Below are 22,260 nucleotides of genomic sequence, written 5' to 3'. Positions count from 1 at the left end.
GATAATAACCATGCTCCCATAGAGTGCTCCCATTAGCAGTAGTGTCCTCCATATTGTGATCAATAATAATTCCCCTCCAGAGTACCTATGGTAGAAATTGTTTTCCTCATTGTCCCTTGTAGGTATAATTCCCCCTATAGTACCTCCAGTAATTTCATACCCCTATAGTGTTCCCAGTATTTATCATGCTCTGTAGTGCTCTTAGTATTTATAATGTACCTATAGTTCCTCTACTTGTTATCATGCTCTCCTATAGTGCCCACAGTAGTTATAATGCCCTTACAGTGCCCACAGTAGTTATAATGCTCTTACAGTGCCCTCTGTAGTTATAAGGCCCCTATAGTGCCCTCAATAGTTATCAAGCTTTCGAAAATATACACCCAGTATTTATAATGCCCCTATAGTGCTGCTGGTAGTTATCATGTCCCATATAGTGTCCCCCATAGTTATAATGCTCCTTATAATGGTCCCAGTATTTATTATGCCCCCATAGTGGTACCAGTACTTATAATGTCCCATATAGTGGCCCAGTACTTATAAAGTTCCATATAGTGGCCCAGTATCTACAATGTCCCCCATAGTGACTAAAGTATGTTTAATGTCCCTTATAGTGTCCCAGTATTTATAATGCCCTTTATAGTGGCCCAGTACTTATGATGCCTCCTATAGTGGCCCTTGACTTTTAATGCCCCATATATTGGCCCAGTACTTATAATGTCCCTATAGTTTCCCAGTGCTTATTATGCCCCCTATAGAGGCCCAGTTCTTATAATCCCCCATAGTGTTCCTAACAGTTATAACTCCCCCTGAAGTGATCAATAAAAAAGTCAAATACCTGACTCCCCCTTCATGTAGCCGCAGGCCTACAGCTCAGTTGCCTGCAGCCCTGATGCAAGCAGAGCTCAATAATATTATTGTGTACCACCCAAGATCCAGTGCAGATTATGGTAATAAGAGCCCCCTGCACAATTCTACTGCCACACAGGCGGCCCATACCATTAGCTCACCTATCCAATGCAATTTTCAACTGTATCATCCTGAGGACTGTGATACAGTAGTCTTTGACTGTCAGCATCTGTGCCCTTAGTGGGCCCCTCATTCTCAGTGGGCCCCTGAAGTCACCCCCCCCCCCCCCCCCGCAACTCTACTAGCTACGCCTCTGCTTTTTATACATGACGGTCATTAGGTTGGAGATAGTACACATATGTACAGAAAATCAGGCAGTGTAATAAATACCAGGAGAATATTTGGGCATCAGCTGGACCAAGAAAGATATTAGCAAAGTATCTCAATGTCACTCTTGTCTAAATTGAAATTACTTCTATGGCTCTAAAAATGGATTTGAGACCTAGTATTCTGAGACAGAACATACAGTTTCTCTGGTGTTGTATATGCCACTCACAGATTCTCCTAGGTGCTGTTGTGTTTTGTAGTTAACTTCTTATTAAATATCTGCTGAAAGAAAAGGCTTCACATTTACACACTGTGTACATGAGGCTAAGACCCCGCTCAGTCTCATGCAGTTTTTAAAGAATGCCAGTCAACCACATCATTTATTCCATTTTCAAAACAAAAATCAATATACCTATAAAGTGACCCATAAATTAGAACTGGCTCTCACACTGTTTGTTCAAGCTGCCTTTCTGAAGGAACCCTTTGCATTTTTTCTTCACCTTTCTGTTTGAACTGCAGTCACAGTAAGAGGCTCATTAGGGGACATTAGGGAGTGGATCCAACCAGAATTCCATAGCTTGCTTTGCTCTTATTAATGCATAGTAGAGTAGAATGCATTTAAATATTTCATAGACATTCAGTAATTTGTGTGTAATCGTCTTGTTAGCAGACCAGCAGAAATAGAACAGGTCTGTGAAATGGTGTTAGTGATTGCATGGCTAATTTACAGACCTTTGGCATTCTGCGAGAGCATTATTGGTGGCTCATGAAAAAATGAAATAGAGCTAGCTATAGATAAAAAATAAAAAGAGAGAAATTGATAACGTTTTTTGTAATAAGCATCTTGAAGGATAACAACCCATTTAGTCCATTCTAAGCAGCATAATTTATGACATATGCTATATATCAAATACATAATATAGCATTATGAAGCATTCAGATGAAAAGGGTATTTGAAACATTAGTTAGAACTTCCGGCGAGGTACATGATTAAATGATTAATGAAATGTCCCTTTGCATATGCATTTTGAAACAGCAATTAGGTAGTGGCTGAGAAAAATTCCGAAATCCTCATTTTTCAATATTATCTTATCCTTGATTTATAAATCATAGAGAATATTTGAACAGCAATATGTTATACCTGAGACAGATAGAAAGGTATAAAAGAGAATATTTTTGACATGAAATAGTTTTAAGTATATAAATTTATAATTTTATGTTAATGCCGACCCTATTTACTTAATCTTCCTGCATTTCATTTGTATCCTTTGCCATTCCTGCACTTTGATTGGCATAATTAAGTAGGGGAATGAATAGGCTCTATTATTTTACATATCACTAGTAAACAATAGCAAAGAACGGAGAAGGGAGATGTGGCAGAGGTATGTATGTGTTTTTCAAGTTCTCGGTAATCCACTGGAGGCTGTTCTATAAATGATCATTGAAGGGCTGCAAGCTAGCCTATAATTACAAGAAAGAAAGTGGCAGCTCTGGCATTTCATAACTATGTGTCCTCGAAAAGTGCTTTGTGAGTTTGTCACCAATGATAATTTAGATAGAGGCTCATTACTGAACATCACAACACTTTAGAAACCTTTCGCCTTCGTGCTGGAGAATAAAGGACTATTTTAATGGCAAGGTTCTTTTGTATTCTTCTGAAAAATTCAATCAAGACAAAACCTTACTGACTATTATTATACTCTACAGTCTCTCTATTCTAATGAAAGCAGTGCAGATAAACTGGATATGAAGACTTGAGCTGTTAAATCCAAACATTTTTTATTTATTTTTTGCTCTTTAAACGTACGACAAGAGGAGGTCGCTAATATGTAAACACATTTTAAGCCACTTTTGTACAGCCGGGGTCTGCTCATTGCTGTTTTTTTAAGCATATTGTCTTATATACATGTTCATTTACATGTCTTTTTCAGGCTACGGCTTGATATTAGCCTCTGCAGTCAAAATAATACATATGGTCTTTTCAGTACCTTTCTTCTGTTTAATCTGCAAGTGAGCATTAGTGCCTTTATCTCTCGTGTGTGGGAATAGATATGTTACCAGAGCAATGAGTATTAACTCCTATTTTCAAATGCAGTGCAGCATGCATTAAAAGGGCCGATTATAAAATAAGCAGAACACAATATATGCAAAAGACTCTTCTGTAATCAGCACTAATATCCTTATGTTTAAGACTCACACATTTTGTGCCTAAGAATCTAATTTTAATTCAAATTCACATTTCAAAATGATATACGGTAAAATATGTACAGCACCCCCTTGACAAGTGGGAAAAATATAGACCCCCCCCCCTCATTCCCGATTTTTACCATATTCCCGTAAAACATTTAAATCAACCAAAAAAGCAATGTTTAATGTATTAATTCATACATATTAGGTTCGACTGTTTATTTAGTCACCTCATCTACGTAGTCAATATAATAAGGTAAAAATATTCATGCATACATTTTAAATAATTTCAGAGTACATGCATTATTGATCAGGAGTTGTTATAAAATTAAACCTAATGTGTACTCACCACCATTGCAGTGTAATTTGTTTCGCCCAACAACCCTACTTTTTTTTTAATATTCATTGGTTGTCTATCAGGGAAGGCTTATTGCATAAAACTGTTTTAATTTTTAGCCATGTAAATATGTCTGAAATAAAAGAGTGCAAGGACTCTAAGGGCAGATCTCTGAGACTACTTGTGCTATGTACTGTAGTATTCATGTTTCCACCTTTATAGAGAAGTGCTGTGTAAACAAACAACTATGAAACTGAAGCCACAGACCCATATATTAGTCCCGAAAATACAATTTTATTTTATAAAGTTCCTCAACAATATTCTAGTTATAGCCTTTCCCACTGTGGGCACTTGAGTGACTAGCTATAATCTGTGGGGAACTAAAATGCAAGAATGTGGTTCCTCTGCCCAAGCACCAAAGTGGAAAAGCAATGCATGGATGTATTTTACCAGGGAGAGAGGTGATAGAAACCTATTGAGCTAGTGTCACATCTGTTTGTGACATTTTTGATATGGTTATTTGCACCAAAGCCAGAAGTAGTCCAGAAAGGGGAAAAAATATAAAGGAAGGGCTTATACTTCCCCTTCCTGATGGATCCACTGGCTTTGTTTTTTTTTTTTTTTTTAAAAAGCATTAAAAAGATCCCTAAAAAAGTGTGACGCCCTCCTGAAGAACTTCCATCTCCTCTCTCCGTGGTGAACAAGACATAAAATTTGCCACTGTTCTGATGAGTCAATACCTGCAAAGTTCTAAACTTGTGTCATTAACAGCAGCACAAAAACTGTACATTGGGAGCTTCATGGCATGGGTTTCAATGGCTGAGCATTTGTATGCAAGCGTTACTTTACTAAACACAATGCCAAGTGTTGGTTCGAGTGATTTAAAGGGCTTCTGTCACCCCCCAAAACTCATTTTTCATTTTTGGGCATATTAAAAATCCTTATTGTACGACTATTCTCTATATAGGGCTCTTACCTTGTTCTGTGGCTTTGTTTCATAAAAAATCGAGCTTTAAATATAAGCAAATGACTTCACTACCTGCAAGTAGGGCGTCTACTTGCTGGTAGCTGCCACATCCTCCTTTTAAAAAAACGCCCCCTCCTCCTGTTGATTGACAAGGCCAGCGAGCGCTCTCCTCCTCCGGCTGGCCCTGTCTGCAATTCAAATCCCGCGCCTGCACTTTACGTGTCTTCATTCAGCGCAGGCGCTCTGAGAGAAGGACGCTCGCTTCCTCAGCACTTCCTCAGTGCGCCTGCGCCGATGACGTCTTCTCTTTGGGGTTTAGAGGTGACGTCATCAGCACTTGCTGGTAGTGAAGTAATTTGCATATTTTAAAAGCTCAATTTTTAATGAAACGAAGCCACAGAACAGAATATTACTCGAAATTGACCGAACTTTTTGCAAAAAAACGTCATATTTCACTTTTGGTTGTAAAATTTTTCAATTAAAACTACATTTCTATATAAATTTTTCTCTAAATTTATTGTTCTACATGTCTTTGATTAAAAAAAATGCAATAAGTGTATATTTATTTGTTTGGGTAAAAGTTATAGCGTTTACAAACTATGGTGCAAAAATGTGAATTTCCGCATTTTGAAGCAGCTCTGACTTTCTGAGAACCTGTCATGTTTCCTGAGGTTCTACAATGCCCAGACAGTAGAAACCCCCCTCAAATGACCCCATTTCGGAAAGTGAACACCCTAAGGTATTCGCTGATGGGCATAGTGAGTTCATGGAAGTTTTTTATTTTTTGTCACAAGTTAGCGGAAAATGATTATTTTTTTAATTTTATTTTTACAAAGTCTCATATTCCACTAACTTGTGACAAAAAATAAAATTTTACATGAACTAACCATACCCCTCACGGAATACCTTGGGGTGTCTTCTTTCCAAAATGAGGTCACATGTGGGGTATTTATACTGCCCTGGCATTTTAGGGGCCCTAAAGCGTGAGAAGTAGTTTGGAATCCAAATTCGTAAAAATGCCCTGTGAAATCCTGAAAGTACTCATTGGAAAGTCGGCCCCTTTGCGCATCTTGGCTGAAAAAAAGTGTCACACTTGTGGTATCGCCATACTCAGAAGAAGTAGGGCAATGTGTTTTGGGGTGTATTTTTACATATACCCATGCTGGGTGAGAGGAATATCTCTCTAAAAGACAACTTTTCCCTTTTTTTTTTTATACAAAGTTGTCATTTGACAGAGATATTTCTCTCACCCAGCATGAGTATATGTAATAATACACCCCAAAACACATTGCCCTACTTCTCCTGAGTACGGCGATACCACATATGTGACACTTTTTTGCAGCCAAGATGCGCAAAGGAGCCCAAATTCCAATGAGTATTTTTTAGGAGGGCATTTTTAGGCATTTGGATTCCAGACTTCTTCTCACGCCTAAAATGCCAGGGCAGTATAAATACCCAACAAGTGACCCCATTTTGGAAAGAAGACACCCCAAGGTATATTTTTGCCACAAGTTAGCAGAATATGATTTTGTAAGAGAAAAAAAATTAAAAATCATTTTCCCCTAACTTGTGCCAAAAAAAAAATATATTCTAGGAACTCGCCATGCCCCTCACGGAATACCTTGGGGTGTCTTCTTTCCAAAATGGGGTCACTTGTGGGGTATTTATACTGCCCTGAGATTTTAGGGCCATAAAGCGTGAGAAGAAGTCTGGAATATAAATGTCTAAAAAATTTTACGCATTTGGATTCCGTGAGGGGTATGGCGAGTTCATGTGAGATTTTATTTTTTGTCACAAGTTAGTGGAATATGAGACTTTGTAAGGAAAAATAGAAAAAAATCAATTTCTGCTAACTTGTGCCAAAAAAAAAAAAAATCTTCTATGAACTCGCCATGCCCCTCAAAAGTGATCTTTTTATAGTGCTGCAGCGATTTTACGGTGTTTTTGCAGTGATTGGGAAAAAAAAAAATCTGTCACTGCGGTGGGGCGGACTGAACGCAAGTGTGCGCACAAGATCAGGCCTGATTGGGCGAACACTGCGTTTTTTGTAGAGCCTATAGAACATGTCCTATTCTTGCCCGCAATTGCGGACAAGAAAAGGCATTTTCCATATAGTTCTGGCAATGTGCGGATCCGTAAAATGCGAAAAGCACATTGCCGGTGTCCGTGTTTTGCAGATCCGCGGTGTCCGTGTTTTGCGGATCCGTGAATCCGCAAAACACATACTGATGTCAGAATGGAGCCTTACAGGGGGGTGATCAATGACAGGGGGGTGATCAGGGAGTCTATATGGGGTGATCACCCCCCTGTCATTGATCATCCCCCTGTAAGGCTCCATTCAGACATCTGTATGTGTTTTGCGGATCCGTGGATCCATGGATCCGCAAAACACATACGGACGTCTGAATGGAGCCTTACAGGGGGGTGATCAATGACATTGGGGTGATCAGGGATTCTATATGGGGTGATCACCCCCCTGTCATTGACCATCCCCCTGTAAGGCTCCATTCAGACATCTGTATGTGTTTTGCGGATCCGTGGATCCATGGATCCGCAAAACACATACGGACGTCTGAATGGAGCCTTACAGGGGGGTGATCAGGGAGTCTATATGGGGTGATCATGGGTTAATAAGGGGTTAATAAGTGACAGGGGGGTGTAGTGTAGTGTTGTTTGGTGCTACTTACAGAGCTACCTGTGTCCTCTGGTAGTCGATCCAAGCAAAAGGGACCACCAGAGGACCAGGTAGCAGGTATATCAGACGCTGTTAACAAAACAGCGTCTGATATACCTTTCAAGGGTTAAAAAAAATCGCATCTAGCCCGTTCACAGGAAATCTCGCGAGATGTCACGCCGGCGCGTCGAAGAGGAATAAACCGGCCGCCTCCAGACCGCAAAAAAACTTTTGAAAAAATGTATTTTTTCCTTGTCATTGGAGTATTCTGACCCCCATAACTTTTTAGTTATATCTACCAAGATGTGTGAGTCTCATTTTTTTTGTGGCATGATCTGTAGTTGTATATAATTTTGGGATGTGTATGACTTTTTGATCACTTTTTATTCAATTATTTTGGATAGTAAAGTAATGAAAAAAGTTGAATCGGCCCTTTTTTTTTTTTTCCTTTACACCATTCACCATATGAGATACAGTTTTTTTTATATTTTAATAGTACAGGGGGTTTCTCATGCAACAATACCCATGATATTATGTTTTTTTAATTGTTAGATTGCAATTAGTATAGAATAATGAAATTTGCTCCATTATTCTATACATATATCGTTATATTATAGCTCAGTGCTGGCACCTGCTTGCCTGAACTGTAATAGACAAGTAATCAGCCTGGAAGCCTAGTTCAGGCTCAGGCTCATTATGAGCATAGAACACTTTCCCTGATCTCTGCCCGCGGAAAGAGTTCCTGCCCCAGAAGTGCGTGCTTCCAGGTTTTAACCCTTTCAGATGGTGTGGTCACAGTCGGCATTACTGCTGATCATGGACATTACCTGCGGGTGTCTGCTGTATGAAACAGCAGGGACCCTGCAGCAATAAGAACCCCCTCATCTGCCATACATGTACGGTGGATGTTTTAAAGGGGTTAAAGAAAACCTCTCTCCAGTGACCTCCTACCCAACTGTTTGCATAGACACAGCTGATGTTTATCTGATTAAAAGCTCCACTCCCTGATTTGCCACTGTCTGGCCCTGTCAATCAAAGCAGCGAGAGAGAGGCTTGCCCCAGAAAGGAGTCCAATTCGGGAACAACAAGAGTAATGGTGACACCCTTATTGCACCGAAGGCCTAAATTGCATATTAAGAAAATATATAATAACTCAGGAATGGAGCTTCGGATCAACAAAAGAGAAACAATGTTTTATTCAGGTGTACCACAGCTATGTGTTTGACAGTTTTTACAGATGACTTACCCCCTGGATAGGTCGTCAGTATCTGATTAGTGGGGATTTGACACTCAGGACTCCTGCCTTCTCAAACAGCTGATCAGCAGTAGTGCTCGCAGTATCATCGCTGCGTTCTCTCAGCTTACTAGGCACAGAGCCATATATTGTACAGTAGCTGTGCTTGGTATTGCAGCTCAGGTCCATTCACTTCAATGGGCTAAGATGCAGCTAGGCCACGTGACCGATGAACATGATGTCAGATGGCTGAGGCAAAACTAGAGAAGGCCTCAGTGCTACCTTTTCAAACAGCTGATTGGTGGTGGACCTAAGTTCCAGTAAAAAACTGTCATAAATCTCCTTTAATGAGTTTCCTGAATGTACAGTATATATTTCAGTATATGTGTATATTTCAGTGTATCTACTTTAGAATGTGATACAGCATACTGTATATTCATCAAACATTATTTGTGTTTTGTTTCTTAACCAGGCACCTTAACAATGAGCATGCATTGGATGACCGAAGTACTGCTCAGTGCAGAGTACAAATGCAAGTGGTTCAACAGCTGGAGATTCAGGTTGGTAATCAGTCAAAATGATATTGTACAAAGCACAGAATGATGGCAATGTGGGCAATAGAATACAAAGGTTACTTAAACCAATGTATGTATTGAAAGGCTATGGGGACCTTTGACATGGAAAACATTTATTTTTGCACGCCAATGGTTACCTTGAGTAATAAAGGTCTCCGTCTGCAATCTTTAGTCCTTCATTTATGTTTAGATTGCATACAACCTGCTCCTCGCTTCAGACCTTTCTAGGGCAGCATGGTGGCTCAGTGGTTAGCACTGGGGTCCTGGGTTCGAATTCAACCAAGGACAACATCTGCATGGAGTTTGTATGTTCTACATGTGTTTGTGTAGTTTACTCCTACACCTCAAAGACATACTGATAGATTGTGGGCCCCACTGAGGACAATGTGATGCAAATGTCTGCAAAGTGCTGCGGAATATGTCAGTGCTATTTTTCAGTATTTTGCGGTCTGCAAAAAACTGATTAGCAAAAAATGCGGATGACGTCCGTGTGCATTCCGTTACTAGCGTAACAAAACAGCTGTCCCCTGATAGAACAGTACTATCCTTGTCCGTTATGCGGACAATAATAGGACATGTTCTATCTTTATACGGAAACGGAATGCATACGGAGTACATTCATTTTTTATTTTTTTTGCGGACCCATTGAAATTAATGGTTCCTTATACGGAACGCAAAAAATGGAACCTAAACGGAAAAAAAACAAATTTGTGTGCAAGAGGCCTAATATATTCTGGTTGTGCAGTCCGTGTGTCTATGGCAGGGATCAGCAATCTTTGGTACTGCAGCTGCTGTGAAACTACAACTCCCAGCATGTACACTTACTTTGCTGTTCTTGTAACCCCATAGCAGTGAAAGGGGGATTCTGGGATTTGTAGTTTCAGAACAGCTGGAGTGCAGATGGTTGCTGATCCATGGTCTATGGTGCTGCTTTCACTAGCTCTCTTGTATCAGCACATGGGATGCTTTCCCTTTCTACACCTTCTCTCTCTCTTGTACTTAGTCATTGAAGCTGTTGAGTGTGTGATTTACTGTCCATCTACAAAGTATATCATTGTTTTTCTATTTTCTTTCCACACTTGATTCACCCTAATGTCTTCCTGCAAACTGCTTTGTGTGTGGTTTCCCCCCATCTACATATTTTGTTATCTGCCCTGTTTGTTAACTTGGAATCTTCTCTCCTCAACATATTCTGATATCCCTGACGCAGAGTTTTTTCTGTTACCACGTTCACCACACATGATTCAGGCATTTTAAGACATGACAATAGCAATTCTTCTTCTTCTTCTTCCTCTTCGTTGTGGTTTTTATTTCTTAAAACCTTATTTTTTTTATTTAATGGGCTTCTGTCAGCCCACTAAACCGTTTTTTGTTTTTTTTTTGTTAATAATAATCCCTACACTGCGAGCTCCCTATACATAAGCTAAATATTCATTTTGGTTCTGTAGATTTTGTTAAAAAGCAAGTTTTATAATATGTAAATTACCTTGCTACCAGCAAGTAGGGCGGTTACTTGCTGGTAGCAGCCGCATCCTCCGCTGCTAATGACGCCCCCTCCGCTGTGTGATTGACAGGGCCAGGGAACGGGATCGTTCTCTGCTGGCCCTGTTTGAATTCAAAATATCGCGCCTGCGCCGTACCTGTCTTTAATCGGCGCAGGCGCACTGAGAGGCGGCCGCTCTCTCGGCCGCTCCATCCTCAATGCGCCTGCGCCGGGTGTAGATGTGACGTCATCAGTGCAGGCGCATTGAGGATGAAGCGGCCGAGAGAGAGCCTGCTAGCTTATGTATAGGGAGCTCGCAGTGTAGGGGTTATTATTAACCAAAAAAAAATAAAACGGTTTAGTGGGCTGACAGAAGCCCTTTAAACATATGGGATTTTTTTAATCGCTCACACAGAATACTGCAGGCAGGACTTAAAAGGTTATTTCCTATGGCAGGCATGGAAGCCTTCATAAGACACCAGGCTGCCATAGTAACCAATTGGAAACCTCATGATTTTGCTTTGGGGACTCCTATGAAAAAACAGACAGAGCCCCTCCTTCTATGTAATGTTAGTAGTGACTGCGGCATCTTAGGTGTTAAATAACTGGGAACAAAGTTATCTCTGATCCATTGTTGCCAGGTGTCTACAGAATTTCACAGTTATGCTCAGGTGCGCAAAGATGTTAAGGTGGCATTAGATGAAAGCCATCCAAATTTGGCTAGACCAGTTAACTATCTAATGTGTGTGAGCATGTCCTGATTCTCCCATGATGGTAGATGTCGAGGTAAAGAAGAATTTGGTACGTGGGATTACAGTAGTGGCTTATTCTCATTTCCCCCTTGAAAAAAATCTGCCATCTCGGTGAAATGTGCATTTATATGGACATTTTGTGAGGACAGAGGAGGACAGTTGATAGACAGCTTTAGGTGTTGACTCAAAAATAAAGTTTAACACTTTAAATTCTCTATTATTTTTTGTCAAACTTGATTGATGAAGACCTAATACAAGGAGTATTAAATGGACCTCTGTAGAGAAGGATGATGTGAAAATCTGGTTGGAACAACTGTTTCATTTGGAAACCATTTACCTCTGCATTAGTTTGCCATTGACTTCAGTTCAGGGATATCAGATGGATGCTAAATAACATGGAATGAATGATTATATAGCGTGGAAACAATCAAATATTAATCTTTATCAATCTAACTTATCCCAATCTATCGAGCTTTATATCACATAGAATGCATTAGTATACATTGTATCTGCTATTTAAAGCATTCACTTAGGACAAATTATAGTTGAGTATTATGGGTGGTTATTAGAATAGTGCATGTCTTCAGTCTTATAGTATGCAACTCTGCATTTTATGTGCTGAATTCATTACATGGAGACATGCTTGATGATAAGATGTATCACTAGGATAAAATAGCTGTAGCAGTCCTTTCTGAAATGCTTCTGATTTTACTTCTTCTTAACAGCTTTCTAAAGAGCGTGAGCGTCTCCAAGCAATGATGACCCACTTGCACATGCGACCCTCAGAGCCCAAGCCATCTCCAAAACCTGTAAGTGCATATTGCTTTATAAACAGTAAATAGGTCTCTACATGTAACTGACTAAGAAAATGAACAATTTTGTGACAGTTTGAAAACAATGAGTGTGATGAAAAATATTGCAATAAAATGGATGTAAAATGCAATATCTTGTCAAATTGTATGTTTCTCTAAAAGTAATGCTATCTTTAACACAATCTATCCAATCTACACTGTAGGTGATACTAAACAAACTACATCTATAAGTGCACAAATCATTACTTTCAGAGCGGAGCCAGGAAAGAGATCTAAGTGAGATAGTCTTGCTCATGCCAGCACAATATCTGCTGCTCTTGGAACAAAGTAGACTAAAATGCTGGAAAACAGCAATTCAAAATGTATTTAGAAATTGTCATTGGTTTCCAAATATCCTGCAAATGTCTTTTATCTTCAATTAACTTGCTCCATTTCATTTTAGAGATAATCATTTTAATGGTTACTATGTGCTAAATGTACTGTTGTAATATGCTTCTTGGAATTAATACTTGGGTTAAGTGGGGATAGATAGATATAACATAGATATATGAAATACATAATAGATAGATATATAGATAGATAATAAACATACAGATATATATGAAATAGATAGATAAATGTATAGGAGATACATATTAGATAGACAGATATACACTGCAGATAGATCGACAGATAGATACACTGTTACATCCATAGATAGATATATAGATATGAGATAGATAGATGTAACATAGATAGAGAGATAGATAGATAAACTGCTACATTAATAGATAGATATTAGATAGACAGACAGAAAGCTATAGATAGATAAATAGATAGATATTAGATATATACACTGCTACATGGTGAGATAGATAGATAGATAGATAGATGGATAAATAGATATATATGAGATAGATGTATATTAGATAGATAAAGAGATATAATATAGAAACATACATAGATTGATACACTGCTTCATTGATAGATAGATAGATAGATAGATAGATAGATAGATAGAGCAATAGATAGATAGATAGAGCAATAGATAGATAGATAGATAGATAGATAGAGCAATAGATAGATAGATAGATAGATGGAACAATAGATAGATAGATAAGGCAGGGCTCAGTCTTTGCTCCACTGAAACTCCTCTTCACTGTGTTTGGGTCATTTGGGACCTCTCTTTTAGTTATTGGCAGGGGTCCTGGCAGTGATCAGACATGTACCACCTATTCTGTGGATGGATGATACATGTCCATGGTGGGAAAACCTCTCTAATGTCCAGTATAAGATGGGTACACAAATTCTGCATGGCACATTTGTGTATAGAAAATAAACTAAAACACATGCTCCATAATTCACAGGCGTACATTGATTAAAAATACAGCCATATCCCGGTTTGCTGGCATCTTGGATAATTAGAGCAGATTATCACAGTATAATGATTGGGGAATCACTTATACATGATGGACTGGTGATTATTTGGTATACTTCAGAACACACAGAAGACATTGCTTGCTAGAGTTGGACTATTAACCCCTTTGAATGATAAAGTTCAGGGTGGCGTCGCTATTCCCTGCTGTGGCCTGGTGTTTCATTTGAATAAAATGGGTTTTCTCATTGCTTCCTATAGCACAATGTAGATAATCACAAGATGGAATAATTGTCTCATAAATCCATCAGGAATCTGCAGCTTGTTCTTTTCCAATTAATTATTCAATCAGTGAATTTTTTAAAACTCCAGCAGCATGGTTACATCTGCACTAATAAAGAATTTTCAGCCTATAATCCAAAACAGAACCTGAATGAATAATGTAATTGAAGTATTACATTACATAAACCACACATGAAAGAATTGCTAATTGTGTTTGATGGCGAGCAATTAATACAGAATCTTAGATGAACGATTTGAAACGAGACCACAGTTTAAAGATCCCACAAAACAGACAATTCTCAAGGAGCACCCGGAAACATAGAATTTGGAAAAGAGCAATGCAAAAAAGAAATAATAATTTTTTTTTAAAAATCTACATTTTTTTACATAGCACAAAAAGGCCTTAAATTGATATGATTGTCCAGATTTATGATCCCGTGTGTACTGTCTCAGTTGAGACAGCCCACACATTTGATAAATATTAATAGGATGAATTTATTACCAAGGAGAAATGAGCTCTGTTGGTTCATCACTACACCCTTAACAGCTATCAGTACATGAACACAAGGTGCAACCGCACTATTATATGACCCCATTTACTCTCTGAATGGTACTTCATTAAACGGTACCTTTTGGCCATGCTATGGATGGATGAAAATCAAAGTTATCAAGGCTGCAAGTCCTGAATAATGAGTGTCACCCAACCTTGAATATATTCAGATGAGCTAAGGTGGTTAAGTGTTCATCTTAGTTTTTACATGCTTCCCCTTACTTAATAATACATTCTCCTTTATCAGTTCATGATTGCATGCCTACAAACATGTTATGCTTGTTATGGCCGGCTGCTAAATTAACTTAGCGGAACATTGTAAACATATTCATTTGCATACATATAGAAATTGAAACTCCTGCAGCCTATTTTGAACATATTTGTCTGACATATTTCTTCTGCCTTTAATCTTTTTTTATTGTAACGTGAACAGTGGAAAGCAGGAGCCCACATTCTTGATACTCTGATACTCCCATATAAATGGATACGAGCCTTGTAAAGTAATGTAAATAATATATATCGCCGTGCTCTCATTCAGTCTGCAGCTCAAGGGAGTCCATGAAACAATTTTTTTTAAAAAATAAGGAGCAATTTATGCAGTGTCCTCGCTCAGCAGACTTTATTTTTGGCTGATAGTACAGGGGTGGGTAATCAAGGAGGAAAAGTTGACAGTTCTTGGAGACTGTAGACCTGGAAATTAAGACAGTCTCCTAAATGATGCTCAGCAATATGTAGTACAATGCCTACACTTAGCTGCACTTCACATCATGCGTAGGGTAAAATAGCCTATTTTTGTCAAGAATATGGCGACACCTTATCAAGTGAAATCATTATTTAGGATAGTTTTTTTTTTTCTTATAAATATAAAGCATTTTTTTGCATTTCATTTTTAAAACATTAGCGACCAAATAGAAACTGTAATATACCATATTAACAGCCAATAAATCAGAAAAGGTGTGTTTAGATGGAAGAAAACAAAAATGTCTTTAGAGTACTGCCTGCCGGCAATCTGTATGCAAACGGATACCATTTGCAGACGGATGCGGATCCGTCTCACAAATGCATTGCAATACCGGATCCGTCTCTCTAGTTGTCATCCGGAAAAAACAGATCTGGTATTTATCTTTTCACATTTTTAAAGGTCTGCGCATGATCCGGATCCTTTTTCCAGAACACTTGGGGCCGGATCCGGCATTAATGCATTTCAATGTAAAATAATGCCGCTCTGTCATTTCGGCAAGTGTTCCGGAATTTTGGACTGAGAAAATGCCGCAGCATGCTGCAATATTTTCTCCGTCCCAAAAACTTACAGTGACTGAACTGAAGACATCCTGATGCATACTGAACGGAATGCTCTCCATTCAGAATGCATTAGGATAAAACCGATCAGTTTTTTCCGATATTGAGTCCCTAGGACGGAACTCAATACCGGAAAAGTTTAACGCAAGTGTGAAAGTACCCTTATTCTTTGTTTTGAGTTTTAAAAAGTAACGCAATTCTAATAGTTAGAAAATGCATAAAAATATAGAATGTAACAGAAGGCGATAAAGTATGATCTAGGCACAGCTGTAGCTTGGATTTTGTTGCTTACTGCAAATGTTCAATCTACTGCCCTAGCCCTGTATATAAATACCCTGGCCAAGGCAAAATGGCTTTTTGCTTCCCTGGCACTCAGCACGCAGAGCATTTGCCCCAGTTGACATCCCCCCAGCTATTCCACTGATCTTGGATAAGAGCTAGCTTGTAAAGCTGGACTTACATTTTCTTTAAACTGATTGATGAAATGATAACAATATAAATCTTTCAGTTTATTTGCCAATTATCTCAATGATGAAGCAACAAAATGATCACGATGGATCCTTCTAAACTAGTAGTGGTGGTGAAACTAATAAAGACACATACGGATGTATACTTTGCATCTGCATTTAATTTATATTGATAAGGTCCAAAAACACTAGTGTCATAATCATGTTTTTAACAAAAGAATCTGGTATAAAAAAAAGCAGCATTGGGCTTAGGCTTGTTTTGAATACACGGCAGTCTGTTCAGGCTGTGTGGATCTGGCCGCTCCTCAGCATAGTTTGCTGGGTTGCTGACGGATCTCCGCTGGACCACATAATAGTGAATAGGGCCAGAAAGAATTCCAGCAGCACACGGTTGCATCCAGCAGGGAAGGATCCGACAGGCTGTTTCTGGTCAGAATAGTCTGCCGGATTTGTTTCACACTAATGTCAAACAAACCTTAGCCTAAAAGCATAATCAATAAAACTATAGGCAATACAACTTTAAATATTTGTACTTTGAATTGTATGTATTTTTGAGGCATCGGCATTCCTGGAGAAACTAAGAATAACTGGTATATAATGTAGTGTCTCTGGTACTTGTGGTAGGTAATTTTTTAGAATCATTGGTGGTAATGTATAGGATAGTACTACAAGAAGGTTTAGACTAGCACATTCATATTCATAGTCACAGGTGCATATCCATCAAGCAAACATGGTTGATAAAAAAATGGCTGCACAACATTTCACATACAAACAATAGAGCTGAGAAATTGGGATCATTCTAAATTAAAGTGGTATTATACCTTCTATAAATGGAAAAATAGAAGCTCTTTGCGCACGTGTGTCTGGCCCATCTACCAGGCGTCAAGGTGGCTTCTGCAGATGGGTATCTAACACTAATATACCACCTCTCTTGGACTTTCCTAAGCCTACAATTTTCAGGGCAGTGTAGGAACCAGCTACATTTATACTCTGCTCAGAAGCCCCAGGCAGATGGGCATTGCTCAGTCTAAATTTTCTTGTAGTATATATTGAGGGTAGCGCCTCTTTTAGACTGAGCAACGCCCATCTGCCTGGGGCTTCTGAGCAGTGTATAAATGTAGCTGGTTCCTACACTCCCCTAAAAATTGTAGGCTTAGGAAAGTCCAAGAGAGGCGGTATATTGGTGTTAGGTACCTATCTGCGGAAGCCACCTTGACGTCTGGTAGATGGGCCCGACACACATTTGATCAAAAATGTGCGCAAAGAGCTTCTATTTTTTCCATTTATGGTAGGTATAATACAACTGTAGTTTAGATTGATCCCCATTTCTCAGCTCTAATGAATAGGATAGGTTTGTGGACAATTTGGATGTTCTAAGTACTGTAAATCACTTGCCCCATTACCATTAAAGGGGTTGTTTCACTTCAGCAAATGCCATTTATAATGTAGAGAAAGTTAATATAAGGTACTTACTAATGTATTGTGATTGTCCATATTGCCTCCTTTGCTGGCTGATTCATTTTTCCATTAGCCACACTGTATAGTCGGTCTTCATTGTTAATGGCCGTGTGGCACCTTTAAACAGGGGCTGTTACTGGTATGGGGTTTGGCTGGTTAGGTAGAGGCACAATATGCATATTATTGCTGTTCTGCAATCTCCTGCAGGTTATTTGACAGTAAACAGAATATTAATCAGCTCTGGCATACCCACTTCTCCAACCCTAGCGCTCTCCTGCCCTACAGGTGGAAACCCTTCTTCTGCCATCTGCTTTTCCTCCTTTTTCACATCATCTAATATCAATGAGAATATGTCATAAGGTACATCCAGCTCCTCCTTTCTCTGTATCTTACTGACTTTTGTAGGACATGGAGATTTTGAAGGATGATTTGAAAGAATTAAAGCCAGCAAAAGATGAGGATGGTCATCATTAAGACCTGGCCCCCTAAAGGGTGCCACCTGGATGGTATTGGTTGACATCACAGGGGATGGCTATCTGCGGATTGACTAACTACACGGCATTATGGGTGATCTTGCATTCCCGGGCTTGTCTCCTCTACACTTAGTTTTGCTTTCTAACAAGTGCAGCAACCATTTTAGGAAAACTGATTCGTTATCACGAAGCGCAAAGAAATTTGGATTTGTTGAGAATCAAAGTTTTCCTAAACTTCAGAATAAATTTCGGTTTGGATGCTTTGCTTTGCTCAACACTAGTTAGTATGTGAGAATAAAGAGTATAATTCAGTTGAAATGTCATACAGAGAGTGAATAGCAACTGACAAAAGTTTCTTATACATGATAGAATATCACAGGTGGGTCTTAGTATTATTGACACTCACCAGAAACACAAATTACTCAGCAACTTGGACCAAAGGTCATGACCTATTCTTTCTGTTGGCCAACCCAAGGACTTATCTCAGTGGGCGTTATATGCATTATTTATCTGTATTTTATAGAATGGCTTATTGGTACCAATGAAGAGGGGTCTGTGTACAACATGGTTGCCAGATATACACGTTTTACTAGAGAGCAATGACAGCTGAAAGACGAATGATTTTTGCACTGGAATAAAATGAAGGTTGCACTGGAATAAAATGAAGGTTGTTATAAAATATAGTAATTTATAATAAAGCACTATACATCCTATCACTAGGTTAACTGACAATGACATCTAGGCAAATGCCATATACCATATTTTTCGCCCTATAAGACGCACCGGCCCATAAGACGCACCTAGGTTTTGGGGGAGGAAAATAAGAAAAAAATTTTTTTTTAACCAAAAGGTGGGTTTGAAACTAATGGGGAATCTGTGGATGGCACTGTTATGGGGGATCTGTGGATGACGGACACTGTTATGGGGGGATCTGTGGATGACGGACACTGTTATGGGGGATCTGTGAAGGACACTGCTTCATTCATAAATTAGGCGGCGCAGGCACGTGACATCAGGGAGTTACGCTGCCGCACGGCCTGCCTGCATTCTACAGAAGCTGTTAGGATGTACGGTAATATTAGGAGTGGGGGGGCATGTTTAATCACTTTTAATTGAATAAGACATTTTATATTTGTATAGTGCAGCACTGGAGCGGCGGGGCTATAGTACAGTGACTGCACTGCTCCGCCGCTAGTGCCCGCCCCCAGCTCCTCCCCGCTCGCTCATACATCGCAGCCTGCGATGTTAAACTGTCAGCATTCGCCCCATAAGATGCAGGGTCATTTTCCCCCATTTGGGGGGAGGAGTGCGTCTTATGGGGCGAAAAATACGGTAATAAAGAAATTACTTGAATAAGTGGTCTTAAACATGTGCTTTAAAATTGCATAACTTTATGTTCTACTGTATTATTTCTTGTAGAATGTAGTATTATTTTTGTATACCTAGTAGTGGAAATGTGTATTAGTATGTTGCCACACATGTTCTCCATGTGTCATGAGCACTGTAGTTCTTGAGGCTGGAAAAGATGTTGTAGTGTACATGATATGAGCAAGCACATACAATTGGCTTTCTAAACGCATGAAGAATTGCATTTAGTAATATCATCTCAGCCTTTTTATGTACGTAACAAAGAATTCCCATTTCACTCTGCTGGCTTTGAGTGGGAGCTGAATAACAGTTTGCGGTTTATTGGGAACAGATGCACTTGGGGATGCCTTCAGGGTGCCAGTCGTTATTATTAGACTGCTAATGTGCTTCTTCTGGCTGCTTCCCAAGAAAGAGGAACAATTAGCTGGCATATGTTAATTTTTGTTTCCCTAACAAATCTCTCCACTGACTAAATGTGTAAAACAAATCCACAAAGAAAGATCAATCATTGCCGTACACAGCATTTCTCCCTATTAAAAATATGTTTGTCTCAGAAAGAATGTTTGAGATTTAGAAGGACAGGTGTTGCTAAATTCCATACAGTAGCAGATGATTTGAATTCATTTCTTTAATGTTCAGGTGAAAGGCTAATACAATGTGCAGACAAACAATTATTACAAGTATGAAGCTAGATATGTTAACACTTCATGTTATGGAGGTGCAGGAAGGGTTAAGTAGGGCTATGAATCAAATTATCCGCACATTATGTCTGATGAACACCATTGAAATTATAGTTGTAATCACTGCAAGTGTTTCACTACTACTAAGTTTTGCTAATTGGATGCTATTTATGGCCTGAGAGGTGTGGTAGAGGTGGTGATTTTTTTTTATAATGAGGAATAGTGCTTCTCTATAGGCATAAAAGGAGGACACATTTTAGAACAGATTGCATATCTTCACACCTATTTTCCTTTTCTCTATTCTGACACCCACTTTCCAGGGTACATCAGCAATAAGTGACACTGTAATCACAAATTGAAAATGATCCTTCCAGAGGAATTGGCAAACTTGACATTTCATTATATTTGTTAACACATGCCACAAATGATTGTTAGTGAGGAAATACCATTTCCCTCTCCCCATCTCCAATCAGATTTAATTTGAAAAATTTCAGCCTCCCCCGGCTAATTTGCAATTAAGACAATTTTGTTTGAATATGTAGTAATGTCATTACCATTCCACCAAATTAGCAAGGAGACTAAAGGTCAGTGTAAGATTTTCCAGCTGGTTGGAGCTTCTCATCTGAGATTTAGGACTATGAACAAGTACTATGGCAGGGTCAGAATATGAACTTATCGAAGGTCTATTCATTTTTAGATATATTTTTTATTTTGCTGGATTTTCAGCTTAAATAATTCACTAATCAACTTATCATTCATTTGAAGAAACAGAGTGATTCAATGTTACATAATAATCGGCCAGTGTCCTCTCGTTAGATAGTGTCTCTCTTTTTTCCCTAATGTTAGAAGATAATTAATTGCACTAGGTTCCTTCTTTTTAGGTGTTATATGCCTGCAGTCTAAATATGAGAGCTTTTCCATTTCTTCTTGACCTAATGTACTATGTGATTGAACCGCTCTTTTTAATCATGTCTGTGTCATTTATGTGTTTTTCAGCTAAACCTGGTGTCTAGTGTCACCATGTCTAAAAACATGTTAGACACATCCCCTCAGAGCTTACCTCAAACCCCAACCACACCGACAGCGCCCGTCACTCCACTTACCCAGGGACCCTCTGTAATTACACCGGCCAGTATACCCAATGTTGGGGCCATTCGAAGACGACACTCTGACAAATACAACATTCCTATGTCCTCAGGTAACCTTATCATTGCTTTGTGTTGTATATGGACATATATCAGTGCTTTGATTTTTTTCAGATTATTATGATTGTACAGTTCTTAAGATTTCTGTGGAGGAAAGATTTATTATTATAGCATCTCTTGGTGATATAGAGCATGAGGCAGATTTATCATTAATATATGCCAGAAAAATGGCATAAAAAGGTCACAAACTGCATGTTTGCAACTTTTTAAACGCTGGAATTGCCACTTGCCTGAAAAGAGAGCGTGGTGAGGGCAGGGATGAGGTGAGGCCATATGCCCCACCACATTTATCCTCTTTTATGTCAGTTTTCTGTTGTAAAAGAACACTAAAAAGACTTTTCTGAGATTTTTATACTGATGACCTATACTGATTACCATCAGTATCTGATTGGTGGGGGTCCAACACCCGGTACCCCTGCCGATCAGTTGTTATGAGAAGGAAGCAACACTCGCAGTACCCCCGTGGCCCTCTCTCTGCTTTTCCTAGGCCAGTGATGATATGTTCATGGGACACGTGGCCTAGGAACAGGGCCTGAGCGTGATACCAAGCACAGCCACTATACAACATACTGCGCTGTGCTCGCTGAGCAGCAAGAAGCTAGCGGCGCTCACAGGAGTGCCGCTGCCTTCTCAAAACAGCTGATTGGTGTGGGTCCAGAGGATAGGTCATCAGTAACAAAATCTTGGAAAACCCTTTGAAATCTAAATAAGCCAGGGCTGGCATAGATATAAGTATAGGTGCATAAACTGTCTTAATTTATGACGAGGCATATATCATCTGGCAGCATGCTTGGTTATCATAGATCGGCATAAGCCACCGGTCTATGATAAATCTGCCCCATGTGTTGCTTATTACACTAAGTATTTATTTTGCTCCCAATGTAGTATACATTTTGACTATCTTCTCTTGTCTTCATAGAAATTGCCCCA

The 22,260-nt window shown here is 39.1% G+C and overlaps 1 protein-coding gene across 11 annotated transcripts in view; it reads left to right on the top strand.

Annotated features, from left to right (window-relative positions):
- Nucleotides 1–22,260, top strand: part of FOXP2 (forkhead box P2) — a 260,732-nt gene that overhangs the window by 190,065 nt on the left and 48,407 nt on the right. For 10 of the 11 annotated variants that reach the window (XM_044280312.1, XM_044280306.1, XM_044280313.1 and 7 more), the window contains exons 9-12: nt 9,045–9,132; nt 12,108–12,191; nt 21,122–21,323; nt 22,250–22,260. The exon at nt 22,250–22,260 is cut by the window's right edge and continues 66 nt beyond it. In XM_044280312.1, coding sequence (XP_044136247.1) covers nt 9,045–9,132; nt 12,108–12,191; nt 21,122–21,323; nt 22,250–22,260 — 385 coding nt within the window. Of the gene's footprint in view, nt 1–9,044; nt 9,133–12,107; nt 12,225–21,121; nt 21,324–22,249 lie in introns of those variants that run through there. The other variant, XM_044280314.1, reaches the window with a different exon arrangement.

Source organism: Bufo gargarizans, chromosome 2, assembly GCF_014858855.1.
Source record: "Bufo gargarizans isolate SCDJY-AF-19 chromosome 2, ASM1485885v1, whole genome shotgun sequence".
Classification (NCBI taxonomy): Eukaryota; Metazoa; Chordata; class Amphibia; order Anura; family Bufonidae; genus Bufo; species Bufo gargarizans.
The sequence above is the reverse complement of the archived record's forward strand: the minus strand, read 5'-3'. Positions and strand labels throughout refer to the sequence as shown.